Raw genomic sequence first — 13,617 nt, forward strand, 5'->3', positions numbered from 1 at the left:
CCGCTTGCAGCTGTCTCAATGAATGTGCTGACCACCCCTTCGGTTCGAACCATTTTTCTTTCGGCCGTGAAGAGTTTTTATAAAAGAAAGGTTCACCTCGGATCCGCCATCGGCGACTTCCAACAAACGGGTTGCACGGCGCCTGGTACTGCAACAGTCACTGCGACCAGCTTACTAATACAAACCCGATGTCGTCCTATTGCGAGAGCAGAGGAATGGGGAGAGGTGGAGAGGCACTGTAGGGCAGAGAGGGATAATGGCTAGATTCACATGAGTCTGAGCACCATGCACCGCATACACCATACTCCACCCGAGCCATAACAAGGGAGCAGCCATGTCGCGGCAGGGTTGAAAGCATGGTCACGTGTTCCATTATGTCCTCACAACAGTCCAAACTGGCTGTTCCATTGGTCAAGGTAGTTAGTTGGGGCTTGACGTAGATCTTACAAACGTAGATAGGGCGATTCAGTGAGGATGCAGGCATGGCCAGCTCGCGAGGCATGAGTGTCTGCTAGCACATGACAAGAGGGCTTCAATACAAGAACACATCTACGCGGCGTTAGCAACTTCGTGCAGGTACAGCCCGAGCAGCTGTGTGCCTTTAATGTAGTTGGAAATGTCCAGCTGTGAGAGAGAAAGAATCAGTGGGGATGTATCAAGGGTTTGGTCAGTGTTCACTCTATGGGTTGAGGGGAACGCAAGGCAAAAAGGTCGACCCACCTTCTCATTGATCGAGTGAGCGCCGTCGTTCGAGCGACCCATCGGAAGGAGCAACAGATTCTTGCCGAGCTGTTTGATCGTAAAGGAAACGTAACAGAAAAGGCGGGAGCAATGCGATGGTCAGTAACGCACAGAAGCCAATACGAGCTGTGCACATTGCAGAGCACTTACAATCTCCGAGAACGTCAACGAAACAGGAATGCTACCTCCCTCACGCGTCAAGTCAGGCTTGACGCCGTAGACCGTCTCGGTCGCCTTGGAAGCAGCGCGGTAGTTGTAGTGCTGCAAAAGTGCGGGGCAGAGTCAGCCCGATTTGGAACGCTCAACCCCGAGAGAACCGTTCAAAGCGGCGACGACATCACTTACGTTCGGGTCTGCCAACCATGGCTTTCCACCGGGCTCGGCATCGAGGCGCATAGTGTTCTTGGAGCCGACTACTCGCGGGAGTGACGTCAAGGTCGCGACCACATATAACTAGTACAACGATGGCAGGCACTTACGCTTCTTCCACTCTTCATTGATGTACTTCTCCACGACCTCCACGACCTTCTCGGGGGTCATGTCAGGTACTGCAGACCGAATAGGACTATGTCAATTCGGAACACTCGGGCAACATGACGCACCGAACACTGCAAACGTAGACTCACCAAGTCGGACGCTGAACTTGCCAACGACGCGGCTGGGAATAACCGTCTTTGTGCCAGGCTCAGAGAAGGCACCCTCAATGCCGTGCAGGGACAAGCTAGGGTAGCGCATCCTGCCCATGAGCACCTGCTGTTTCTCGTCGCTGATGGCCGTCTGGCTGCCGGTTGCCTCGTCAATGTCGCTGATCTGGAACTCCATCACGTCGTACCGCTTCTTCTCCTCGTCCGTCAGCGGCGCGACGAGCTCGTTGATACCAGGGATGAGAATCTTGCCCTGCGGCGTGACAAGCTTGGACATGATCGCGAACAGGTCCGTCATAGGCTCGTGCACGACTCCGCCAAAGACGCCCGAGTGCAAGTCTGCGCCGGGACCGTTGATGGCCAGCTTGAAGTATTGGATACCGCGCAGACCGTGTGTCAGGCACGGCTTCTTTGTGCCAAGCCAGTAGTTGTCCGAGATACAGATGGCATCGATGCCCTTGAAGAAAGCATCTTTCTCTTTCTCCACCAGGTCGTCTAGGCCGACACTGCCGGACTCCTCCATACCTTCGAAACAGATCTTCAAGTTGACGGGTAGGTCAACACCAACCTGCTGGTGCGCCTCGATGACGTTGATCCAACCCAGAATGGGCCCCTTGTCATCGGTCGAGCCTCGTCCATACATGCGGCCGCTCTTTTCGTCGAAAGTCAGCTTGAATGGCTCATGCTCCCATCCGTCACTCTTGAGTGCTAATTGGCGGCAGAACGCAGAAAGCAGGGCAAGAAGCGTGTATGCGTCAGGATGCTACAAAATGAACCTGCTTCGAGTAGGAACGTAGCCCCAACTCACCAGGCTGCACGTCGTAGTGTCCGTAGACCAAGATTGTCTTCTTCTTGGGGTCGTTGCCGTAGTCCGCCAGGATCACAGGTGGGAGCTCGATCTGTTGGCCCTCGAGGTTCTGCTTGCCCAGCGGCCTGAGCTCTCCCTTGGCGCCCAGCTTGGTCAAGCTGGCGAGCAGCCAATCAGCCATGTCAAAGCATGCCTTGCGGTACCGCGCATCACCCGATACAGACGGGATGGCGACCGCCTCGGCCAGACGGGCAATCAACGCCTGCTGGTTGGCGTCGATCTGTGTGGCGAATTTCTGTTGCTCGGGGGTAGCCATTTTGTGTGGATTTGGTGGCAATGGGTGCGGATTCCTCTGTAGCTGTATCAAGTACCTTGGCCCTTCTTCAGTTGTGGTGTAAAGGGTGTGTCTTAGAAGAGTGTTGATCATCGACGGCTACAGCTGAAGAAGTTTGCTGGAAGCCAGAAGTCTTCACGCCTCAGCCAATGTGGCGTTCACTCCCTATCGAGACTCTGTTAGTGCCAAGGGAGCGTAGCCAGCAACGGGGCAACGATCTTCGGTAACTATTTGTTCTAGGAAGTTGCCTGGCTCGAGCGTCGGCGTTATCTCGACTGTCTTCATCACCCCCTTCTAACCTTGGTGGGTTCTTCACTCGACCTATTACTATATAGCCATGCCCCAGCTTTTGGGCACTGCAACAGTGATTGAAGTTTTATCACTTCCTTCCAGATTAAACCTGTATTACATAATGGTGCTAACATGCACTTAAAGTCACCGACAAGCTGGATCTTCGTACAGGCAATCAACTTCTCTCCAACCGGTCACAAGCAAGCATCAACCTTTCGGGTTCGATCCAGAAAGGGAGGCAAATGATGAACATCGGTATTTGGGTTTCGATCACGGGTTTTTTGCGACCATCAACGCTCACAGCAGGTCAAAACCCGGCGGTGCAGAGGTACTTTACGAGGGCAGGGATAATAGGCACGCGACTCAATCTGTTCACAGCCTGACGTACAACGGAAGTGCGACGAACGAACCAACCAACCCAAGCATCCGTCGTGGTCGTTAGTTGAATCTATAAAAGATTTTTGGAAGAGCAGAATTGGGAAGAATATTAATTAGTACCTCTATTTCCTCCGTTTCCCGCATCGACAAGCCTCGTCCTTTGTGCTCAAGTCTGTACATCCCCAATCTGCTGCGAACATGACGTTATCTATTCCTGAAGCCCCTCTAAGGCTGGAAGCTCGTCGATTATGCTGTCAATCCGAAGCTTGACACTAAAAAGCACATGCAACTAGTCGAGGAACCGATTCAAGAACTCCAGGAGGCCAGATTCCGATCAAGCAAGAAGTGTGTCGCGCCACACTGGAGATATGGACGCAGACGGCCCGTGGAATGAGGATGGGTGGCGCACATATAAACTCGAGGCTCGACACGGTGCGAGTGAGCTTGCTGTGCTAACAGACCGCTCGTATTCATCCATCGAATACGTACACTAACAATAGGAAGCGCTATGATACAAAGAGAAAAGGGCGTAGACGAATTGTATAGGGATACAGGGCCGAGCAGCACGGGTTTTGCGTCCTGCTGAAGTGAGGAAAGCTCGGGTCAAGCGGCATCGAGAGAATTTTTAGTTCCAGGAGATCGGGAAAACGCTGTTGGAAGGCGAGCAAGCGAGCGTGTCAACCACATTGATGCACAGAGCTGGTTCAAGTTGCACGGTGCTCACCCGTCATCCATGTTCCCGTTATTCAGCTGAGAAAACAGCGAAGGCGACAAGTCCAGCGACCCATGTTTGCAGTCCGGGCAGGCGTCAACGATCCTTGCGCTGACGACCTTGCCATTGCGCTTGTTCTTGATCTCGATGGTCTTCCCGCACCATGAGCTCTTGGCGTTAACATTCCCGTATTGACTGCGGTTCAGGGCCTGGAAACGATGGTGGAGCGAAGCGTCAGCACCAGCGGGGGCCGACATTGCCCTCTCCACGGTCGGTCAATGTACTAACCGCAACGTGTTGTGAGTTACTGTTGCGCCAGCCACACGCGCCTTTGCCGACATTGTAGTAGGTTGCACGCCCACTGTAGGAACGCTTCTCCAGCTGGACGTCGGAGGCAGGAATAGGCGCAGCGAGGACACTCCCCATAGCCGTGAAAGCCAAGAGGGCTAGCGCGAGGTTCTTCATGGAAGTGAGCATTATGCAAGGCTCGTGAAGCAGGTGGCACAAGCGAATGAGCAGGAGGAATAGTCGATGAGTTGCAAACACGCCATCTCGATACGCAAGCGCGAGCGTCTTTATATATCCACTTAAGTTGATAAACGCCTAAGCAGCCGTCGGAGGCAAAGACGAACCCGCTTCTGCCAGATGAAGGAGCATGTAAAATTCTCTTTTTGAAAAGATTTTGAATCGAATATCGAGCGCATTATCCGAAGTTCTGGTAACGAGTTCGTGGGGCATGGAAGCAGGTAGACACGCTGGGGAGGAGCCCGAACAGGAAAGAGAGTGTGAGGCAAAAAGTAACCTATGCTTCACCTACACACCCTACAACGTGAGACGGGCCAGCCGCTGCCAAACCTGAAGAAATTGAGCCGGTTATCAAGGAATGGTCGATGGTTATCGGCTTGCCGATGGTGCAAGTTCGGAGGGACTATGACAGGTGACACATGCCACGCTTTCAAAATCAGGAGCCCAAGCCAAAGAGAAGTGACCTCTGGCGAACTGGTCTGACTGTATATCGGGTGAACGAAATGCGAATGTGTCCCAGATTATCACAGAGTTCAGCGTCTGGAAGATCAGGGAGCTTCCAAAGACCAGACTACCAGCTCTCCACCCACAAAAACGCAGGTATGTAGTTAGCTTCGCAAAATTCGAGGGTGATCAGTCGTCGGATCCGAAGCGTGGGTGCCACTAGGGGCCACTGTTCGGGTGTTCATCATGGTCAGTCGCTGGGTCGCCCGAAGTACTGCCGAAGCCGTCAGCCTGTCAGTGAAGCGTGGTGAATGGCCGGAGAATCCGATACCGGGGCTCTGTGTACATACAATTCTGTCTTCACGTTCTGAATCCCCTGGTGAGTAGGAAGTGGTTGTCCTCTGGACCCTGTATCAAATGCCATTCAATCCCATTGTTTGCTCGGCATGATTATCGACGGCAGGGCAAACAGCCATTAGCTCGAGACTTGAGCTGCCTGCTTGTGAATTTGATTGGAAATTCGCATCAAAAGTCCACAAGGAGAGCGGGCGCAGCGCGCCCCCATATTTTTGAATCGTCCCTTGTAATACACAAACATTCGAAATTACGGGTTACGGACGCTCCTTAGATACATACTACCAACACACCGGGGATTGCCGTATCGCGTGGTTGCCACATGGCTACACAAAAGTTAGCCAAGCACGACACAGCTTACAGGCGTGTGAACGACGGCACGCGACAACGAATTTTGAGTGACACCTAAGGACACCCTCATCGGGTTTGTTGCTTGTCACACACTTGTCATTCAAATTTGCCTATTACAGGAACTTTAAAAAGCATGAAGGCAGCGCTTGCTCCCATCGCCCGACACGCGTCGATAAATTGTTGCCTTGCGGCGGCCATTCGCGGCTCGTTTGGGATATGCATATATATTCGAGCTGCACGCGGAAGCGCAGGTGTTCGCGTGTGCAAGCGTGAGGCGTCCAGCTTCATCAATTTCAGAATTGTTCTTTGCTCGTTGTGTTCCGTGAGAAAGGGTGAAAGCGAGTGAGGCTGGGAACCAACAAGCGAACATATGAATGATGGGGAAACGCAGAATGATTCTATTCTTGTATGATACAAAGAGTGCAGGACAAAGCAGATGGTAAATGATATAGTCAGGACCTGTCTATGCGGGCCTTTTGGACTTGCTGTTACTATTGCTGTTGCGACTGCGGGGGTACAATTGTGATTCCGATGACGCTGAGCCTCGCGCGCTGCGCAATTCAGTCGGTGAGGCACTTGATGACGGCTCTGACCGAGCGAAATTAGTGCCATGAGATAGGGAAGACACGGGAAGGCAAGTAGACGCAGGATACCAGCACTGAATGCATTTATCAAGCCTGGAAGATGACTCAAGCGCAAGTGTCGATGACGTTCACTCACCCCACGTTCACGTTACCATCGTGAAGCTCTGCAAATTGGTAGCAGAGAGGTCGAGCGAGCCCCAGTCGCAAGGCGGGCAAGTGTCGACGACCTTGGCCTACTGAGTCTTGCTGTTCTGCTTGTTGGTTACATCGTTATCTTAACCACAGTGACTGCTCTGCCGGTTCATGTTGCCATATTGAGCACCATTGAGGGCGACGGGGTAATGTTCATTGCCGTTATGTCAATCGCAGTCTCCCGGCACAGATTGAAGCGTAGTGCATTTCAGCTTCATACATAAAGTGGTCGAGAGAGCGTGGTGATGCAACTCATCAGTCCGGCCTTGTAGTAAGCCACTTGACCAGACGAATTGCGCTTGTTAGCGGCAAGCGTTGGAGCAGCGACGACAGTGCTGATGGCTGCCAGAGCCAGAATGGCAAGGGAGATGAACTTGATAGTGAGTGCGGTACATTTTGGAAAGAGGCGGCTTTGAGGATTAAACGTTAGATCAGATATACAAAAAGATATGAAAGCAATGGAAGATGATGCGATGGGGGAACTGCATTCAATTACAATATGACGTAGCCACCTGCGCCTTCTGATATCTTTCAAGTCTGCCATTGTTATCTTGGTGGATCGTATCTCGATGGAGGGGGGTTGAGGAAGGCCAAACGAGCCACGCATTGCGCTTTAATTGATCCCAGTGAGCTTCCAAGCTCCGTTGGCCACGAAAAACGGTGCTGAACAGCTAGTCCTGACGAAATCATGAAGCACACCACCAGGTCGAGCTATCAACCCCTTCACAAAGTCGAGTGCCCGAAATCAAGTCCGCCTTGTTAGACGACTTTTTGCAAACAATCAAGATGCTCATGCTCATGAGAAAGTGTGCTTTTTCAACGAACCGACTTCCATGTTTGCATCGTATATATTTCGATCGTGGAAGCGAACAGCCGCTCCTCGGTCGTTCGAAAATGAATCCTTGCCGGCTTGGGCGCACGGTTCTTCGAGTAACGATAGGATATGTGGAGTGCCATTCTCTGAATTTGCATGAACCATCCTGGGATGCTGTTGATGTCAAGCTGTCGCTCATAGGCATTGATGTGTGCTTTGGGAGGAAATCTCACCCTGACTCCAAAGCCTCAGCTGTGATCTGGAAAACATCAAAACCGATGTCCTCTTCATGCTGCCATTTTGCAACGACCCTCTGATTCTCTAAATTGGGGACTTGCGCTCAGGTCAAAAGGCACCCGCAATCGACACATTTACAACTTGACGCTATTACCTCTATGTAGTCGAGAAAAGCGGATGAGACGGGACGATGAGTCGATCATTAGATCGAAGTAGAGATGGGTTCGATCAGATGAAAAATGTGAAGAAACGACCTGACGCGTAAGGTGACGCGAGACGTAACGCGTCAACTCTATCCAAGAAACGGCCGAGTCCAACTTCTGAGGCTGGGAAATCACCGATGGGAGTCTGGCCGTAAGTCAAAGTGACACGGCGCGTTCGGCTCCGGCGAATGCGAGTTTTCACAATCCCCCAAGGCACAAAAGTGCCACCCTCAATCTAGAATTGGCTTCGGACGACGCACGGCCCGAGCCCTTCGGGACAGTCACCCCTCGATGTGAGTCGAGAGTGTGAACGCCTCCCCACGTCTTTGGGAGAAGCCTCCTGCCAGAGCAGGGCTATCTGCGTAAGCAAAATTCAACATTGTGTGACTTGACTATCACACTAAAAACGAGGGGACCGCCCCTCCAACCCGCGTGCTAGAAATGTAAAGACCGGTGTATGCTATGCCCCCCTCCGATCGCTTTTCTCGCGCCCTCGCGAAGGGTGAAGAGGAACTGCGAAGGCAGTGAACGAGGAAGGCCCCTTCCGATGATGCTCGTCTGCGTCCTACCGATCTGCGAGATTTCGCCACCCCGCAGACGCTGCCACTTCGCTGCCGATTGCCACATGGCCAAGAATGGAACTGGGGTGGCCGTGGGAGTCGACTTTGGACTTCTTTTTGGACATCTGGCTATCTGAAGAGGAAGAACACATGAACTGCGAGCATGGCAGAGCCATGGCTGCAGACTGAGCACTGATGATAAAATTCTGGCTGCCAACATGCGTTCGGCTCGAGTGGTAAGCAGCTCATTTCAGGGTCTGCAATCTGCTTGACCGTCGCAATTGCCTGTGACTATCAAGCTGATCCCGATTCGCGGTAGTAGGCTCTTCGGTGCCATATGGGCGACATTAGTGATGATCCAACACCGCGATTGTGGTGGAGTACGGTGACCACATGAAAATATGCAATGCGACATATGCGAGAAGCGGAGAAGCAAAGGTCTGGGGATGCGAGAAGCCGGGAAGTAGAATATCCGATGATGGTAATTGCTTTTGTGCAAATTTCGCTATGCTATTGTGTTGCTGGGGGCCCGATGCCTGTGGTGCCCACGCGAGCTCTATGAAGGAGGAGAAATACAATGCAGCGCTCGCGGCCGCTTTTAGAGAAATGTCTATTGCTTGATAGAACCCTAACAGGTCCTGCGCCCGTGTTGGTGTGCAGATAAATCCGAAGGCCGAGCTGGTAGGGATACAGGTGTGTCGGACGAAGGAGAACCAGTGGTGACAATTGATTGATGCCAAGGGAAATGCTGTAGATGCAGAGTAATGACTGAAGAAAAATGGGCGAATGCAATGAAGCGCAAAGCGAGCAGGAGAGTTATTCACTGCTCGTGGTGCTGTTGGTCTCCACGAAGCCCCAGGTGACGTTCGAGATCGGGTTGGGCATTGAGCCCTGCATGTTGGCGAGCGCCTTGTACCCATCAGCGAGAGCAAGGAAGTTGTCGCCCATACCTGGGACGTACTCGACGACCATGGCCATGGCAGTCTTGTTGGTCTCCTGGTTGTGGATCTGGATCCACTTGCCGCAGGCGTCAGATAGATTCGTACCATTGTACGCCTGGGTGGGGCCGACGGCGGCGACGGTGACGTTGCTTGGGGTGCTAAGGTTGCAGTAGGCAGGGTTGATCGTGGCCCACCACTGAGGCTCAGTGGTAAAAGTTGTGTTTGGTTGGCCCGTGGGAGCGACGCTGCTGACCTCGTGAATGGGGGCAGAGTAGGGCGTCTGCTTGGGTTGTGGAGATGAGCTGGTGCTGCTCGCCGATGATGATGACGAGGGCGTGCTGCTGGAGCTAGAATATGTTGAGGACGAGGGGCTGCCAGAGTTGGATGAGCCAGAGCCGACGGTCCAGCTGATCGAGAATACACCGGCACCCATGTTACCGTTGTTCAGTGCAGAGAAGAGAGCCGGGGACATGTCCAGAGAGCCGTAGTCGCAAGAGGGGCATGCATCCTGGACCTTGGCGGTATGCGAGTTGCCGTTCGCCGTGTTCGTGATGGTGATGGTCTGTCCGCAGTACCCGCTCGCCTGGCCAGTGTTACCGTACTGGGCCGTGTTGAGAGCGACGATGTAATCCGAGTCAGAGGCAGACCAGCCGCAGGCACCCTTAAAATAAAGCAATGGTGTCAGCATGATGTCGTGCGCCCCGAGAGTCGTTCAACAAGACTGCTCACCATTCCAGGCGCGAAGTAAGTAGCCTGACCAGTGTAGCTTCGCTTGGCCATAGGAGCAGCAGAGCTGCCGGCAATGAGAGCCAGAGTAAAGATTGAAGAGGCCAGCATCTTGAGAGAAAAGAGACTAGACGGCGGCGTCGATGATGTAGATAGAGAGGGATTGTGAAAAGTACGGAGGAGGAACGGCCGGTGAGGAGCGAAGGATTACCTCGGGGGACACGTGGGAGAGTGAATGACAGTGGTTCTGAGGACAAGGGTTAATTGGAACATTGTTGCAAAGATGATGGTCTTGACGAGGTTTATATACAGCATTCATCGACAGCCCCTTTTCATCCTTTGTTGCGCTGTGAGTGAACATGCCGCCTGCTGGAGGATCTCCAACGATTCTGTTGATGTCACCGTGAATGCAATGCAAAGCGAGATCAGTGACTTTGCAAAGGAGGGGGCCTACCTGATAAAGAAGGGCGCGATATTATCGTCACCATTTGGCGATCACCCTCGAATCTCTCGACCAGCGCAGCCTCCGCCATGCAGGCCTGCAGGCCAGCCTGCTGCACAAGGCGCAAGGGGGCGGCGGAACAGTGAACATCCACCCCACCGATGTGGCGCCCAACGCTGAGTGCCGATGGCCTGCGCACTCCCCAAATTCTTCTCTCCACGTGGCTCAAGCAGTTTGCCGGTTCTATCCTGTCGCACTCCATGAAGGCCCTCACGACCTGCACACAATGTTGGCCAGAGTGGCTGATTGAATTTCCACTCATGGTCCTGCTACAATCCTCTGTGTCGTCGTCAGTGGCCGCGAACCTGAACTGAGACGTGGCCTGCAGTCCCTGCTCGCGTCAGCGCAGCGTTCACCGACAACATTCCTGTTTTCTTCTTCTCAGGCACGCATTTTTTTTGACTCAGCGTGTCTTTCGTGACAAATTCTCTCCAATAAAAACTCTCCGGACTCCTGATGGGCATGTGAATGATTTGCATGTGAGAGGAGGTGGAACAAATTCCTGCCGAAAGCCAGACACACTGTACAGTAGGACACAGACAAGATGACAAGATCTCCATCTGTATGCCGGCTGCCGCTTCTGTCTGCTGCCGCGAGGGCCATTGGATGGCGCATCACCAGCGGGTGCCCCCGAATGTCGCACAAGGGGAGAAGCATGTGATGATGATCGACATTGCGGCCGCAGGGCACCCACGGTGTGTTCGACGGTCAGCGTCCGTACGTTGCCCACTTCTTGTCCGCGCCAGGCTGCGGACGACCGCAACGATGTTAAGGACCGACATGTGTCCGTTTGCCTGCAGACAACCCAAAAAATGTTGCACCGATGGTGCGTCATCGGCGCAGACGATATTTTAGTTGGCACACCAGCCAGAGCTGTGCCGGCAATCCAGCCTGTGGACAACTAGGCATATGGGCACGACGTGGATTGTAGGACTATCGACGATGTCGGCGCGAACAACTGGAACAGCAAATGACTGCACCAACCAACCCAGAAGTGAAATTGCAGACGCGGACAGCCGAACGAACGCACCCTCAAGAGTCCGTACCCCTGACAGCCCTACGCAAGGAGGATGACCAAAAATCCCGGACTAGGGTCAATGACAACCAAAAGATGTTGGTTTATTGGAAGTCGATATCAGGCTCTTCGTCACGCACTTGCGCTAGAAATGTCAAAATCTTGTCCGTAATCCTGGGAAAAGGAATCGCCCGGGACTGGGCTGGAATATGCAACTGCTAAGATCGCTGGCCACACTCTAGGGGATCTCAAAATTTGTTGCAAGCCTCAGAATATTTTGAGCTCGCTGTCAATTTCTTTTGCATTGCACCGCATAAACAAATATAGCTGCCAGGGGCTCTGAGCAGGACACGCAGCGCCCTGAAGCCTTTTTAGCAGCCTTTCCGCTCTGAGATCCTCAGAGAGAGGTATTCATTGCTTCAACATCCGAGTATATTCATACCACCAGTACGTTGCTGTGCCGATATGCCCTGCTCACTGTTGTACCCAGTCATCAGTCTTACCCGTCTTTCGAGACAGGGTGTCCAGATTCTAACCTTCATTCGGAAAGCGACCCTTTCGAGGTGCGCATTCACGACTTCCGTGGGGTTCAAACATTATGCACATACATTTTCGCGCGTCTGCAGTCTTCCGTTCGAGAAATGTTAGCCTCCGGAAGAATGCCCACATCTAACAAGCTTTGAATGCCAATGCAATGACAGTTTTACAGCACAGGTCTCAATCTGGGGTCGAGGCATTCAAAATCCTATTGTGGAAGGACGAAAGAGGGTCGTTTTCGCTGCGCATTTGACCGTGCACCGTCTGAAAACGGCTGTGCTGCGAGAAAACATGAAGAGTCGCGCCGTGGTATCCTCTTTACTGTGCGAGGACGGATCAAGACTTCGAGAGATGACCCCAGAAATTTGCAAATGCACTATCAATAATTAATCGCCGGCGATTGGCATCGACTAAAGCTTTCGAATTCCAAGAACAAACATGGAAACTTCGAAGGTCGAAGCGTGGGCGCGAAAGCTATTAGTTCGACCAAGAGAGAGTTCCAATACCTCGATCTTTCCTCATTACTTGAGCAATTCTTTCCTATTGGAAACTGACGACCCTGCTCTCCGCAGGTCTGTACATATATCATGCGCTCTATTGCAGATATTTGTGCTTCCTGTACGGTTCACCCTAGCTGGCTGCCATTGACTTGTGGGTTCAAAGCAGCTGATGAGTAAACAATCGAGCCATGGCAGTGCGACTCTGCCTGCCTCTTCTCTTGTCTACTAACCTGCAGGCGACAGCGAACAGTGAACAACGAACAAGATTGAGTTATCCTCGTCAATCATTGCCTGCGGTCTTTCGCCTGGAAGAATCCTCTAGCGCCGTCGCGCGTCGAAGGAGACGCAGGACATGTGCACAAACCGCAAAGCGTGGCCAACCAATGGAACAGAGTGGGCGGAGTTTTCGAGGTTACTGCGGTCGTGGCTCAGCGCTGAGAGCTAGGAATTGTGCGGATGCATGCCTTCCCTCGAGGGTATCATGATCTTCGTAGTACAGCCTGCGAGCGACTGCAAATGCAAAGAGGCGGCTTTCCGTTCCATTTCTTCTGAAGGCATTCGCACGATCTGAGCCGCTCTACAAATACCATATTTTCCCCATCGGACGCATTGAATGTGTGAGCAAGCGATGAAGACCGTGCTGATGGACTCCAAATGTCATGCGATCTGGACGCTCGATCACGGCCACATGCGATCGGAAAAGGCAGCGAAATGTGGTTTATAGATGTCCGAAGCGCAAGCACGTGAGCGAGGAATAACTGGCAGGAGGAGGCCGGATTTACACAAAACCCTGTCCAGAAAGATACCTGAAAGCCGAATAACCACGACGCTCTGCCTCCTGTGGCCTGGCAGGACGGGCACATGGAGTGTGGAGTGTGGAGTTTGAACTGTAGTGGCGGGCGGCTGCCTATGGGGCGATGAACGAAGGACAGGCCCATGTCCCGTTGAGACTGATGGCACGCCCACACATGCTGACTCTCAACTGGACGACATACGTCATGCATCCATCTGAGGGGATGACTAGCATGAGTGGGCAGTCTGGCAGAGGAGAGCCTCTCCGCGTGTGGAGGTAGTGGCAGAGAACAAACCATTGGAAGGCAGACAACCCACGCCGCTGGCCGCTGCCGCGCGCACGCACCCACACGCGCGCACAGCACCAGGGCAGAGTGAGCAAGCAGGACCTGTCATCTCAGTGGTCAGCAACAACAGCTTGTCCTACCAGCG

At 52.9% G+C, this 13,617-nt stretch overlaps 6 protein-coding genes across 6 annotated transcripts; all 6 read right to left on the reverse strand.

Annotated features, from left to right (window-relative positions):
* Positions 1–441: 441 nt before the first annotated feature.
* Positions 442–2,632, reverse strand: K437DRAFT_254866 (CNDP dipeptidase). Its single transcript, XM_013389328.1, has 7 exons — positions 2,194–2,632; positions 1,368–2,093; positions 1,221–1,289; positions 1,087–1,154; positions 892–1,002; positions 721–789; positions 442–624 (listed from the first exon to the last, which is right to left on the reverse strand). The coding sequence occupies exons 1-7, from the start codon at positions 2,507–2,509 to the stop codon at positions 550–552; spliced, it is 1,434 nt and encodes a 477-aa protein (XP_013244782.1). The 5' UTR covers positions 2,510–2,632; the 3' UTR covers positions 442–549.
* A 1,189-nt stretch (positions 2,633–3,821) lies between these two features.
* K437DRAFT_267112 (uncharacterized protein) lies at positions 3,822–4,385 on the reverse strand (the record flags this gene model as incomplete). Its single annotated transcript, XM_013389329.1, has 3 exons — positions 3,822–3,846; positions 3,921–4,117; positions 4,197–4,385. The coding sequence occupies 3 exons, from the start codon at positions 4,383–4,385 to the stop codon at positions 3,822–3,824; spliced, it is 411 nt and encodes a 136-aa protein (XP_013244783.1).
* A 1,191-nt stretch (positions 4,386–5,576) lies between these two features.
* On the reverse strand, positions 5,577–6,522 carry K437DRAFT_52096 (uncharacterized protein). The gene has a single exon (XM_013389330.1). The coding sequence runs from the start codon at positions 6,192–6,194 to the stop codon at positions 5,679–5,681; it is 516 nt and encodes a 171-aa protein (XP_013244784.1). The 5' UTR covers positions 6,195–6,522; the 3' UTR covers positions 5,577–5,678.
* Positions 6,329–7,054, reverse strand: K437DRAFT_52073 (uncharacterized protein). Its single transcript, XM_013389331.1, has one exon. The coding sequence runs from the start codon at positions 6,963–6,965 to the stop codon at positions 6,573–6,575; it is 393 nt and encodes a 130-aa protein (XP_013244785.1). The 5' UTR covers positions 6,966–7,054; the 3' UTR covers positions 6,329–6,572.
* Positions 7,055–8,667: 1,613 nt separating this feature from the next.
* On the reverse strand, positions 8,668–10,241 carry K437DRAFT_272945 (uncharacterized protein). Its single transcript, XM_013389332.1, has 2 exons — positions 9,843–10,241; positions 8,668–9,774 (listed from the first exon to the last, which is right to left on the reverse strand). Exons 1-2 carry the CDS (start codon positions 9,948–9,950, stop codon positions 8,989–8,991), a joined length of 894 nt encoding a protein of 297 aa, XP_013244786.1. The 5' UTR covers positions 9,951–10,241; the 3' UTR covers positions 8,668–8,988.
* A 2,268-nt stretch (positions 10,242–12,509) lies between these two features.
* On the reverse strand, positions 12,510–13,586 carry K437DRAFT_52109 (uncharacterized protein). Its single transcript, XM_013389333.1, has one exon. The coding sequence runs from the start codon at positions 13,482–13,484 to the stop codon at positions 12,873–12,875; it is 612 nt and encodes a 203-aa protein (XP_013244787.1). The 5' UTR covers positions 13,485–13,586; the 3' UTR covers positions 12,510–12,872.
* Between the last annotated feature and the right edge of the window lie 31 nt (positions 13,587–13,617).

Source organism: Tilletiaria anomala (assembly GCF_000711695.1).
Source record: "Tilletiaria anomala UBC 951 chromosome Unknown K437scaffold_16, whole genome shotgun sequence".
Taxonomy (NCBI): domain Eukaryota; kingdom Fungi; phylum Basidiomycota; class Exobasidiomycetes; order Georgefischeriales; family Tilletiariaceae; genus Tilletiaria; species Tilletiaria anomala.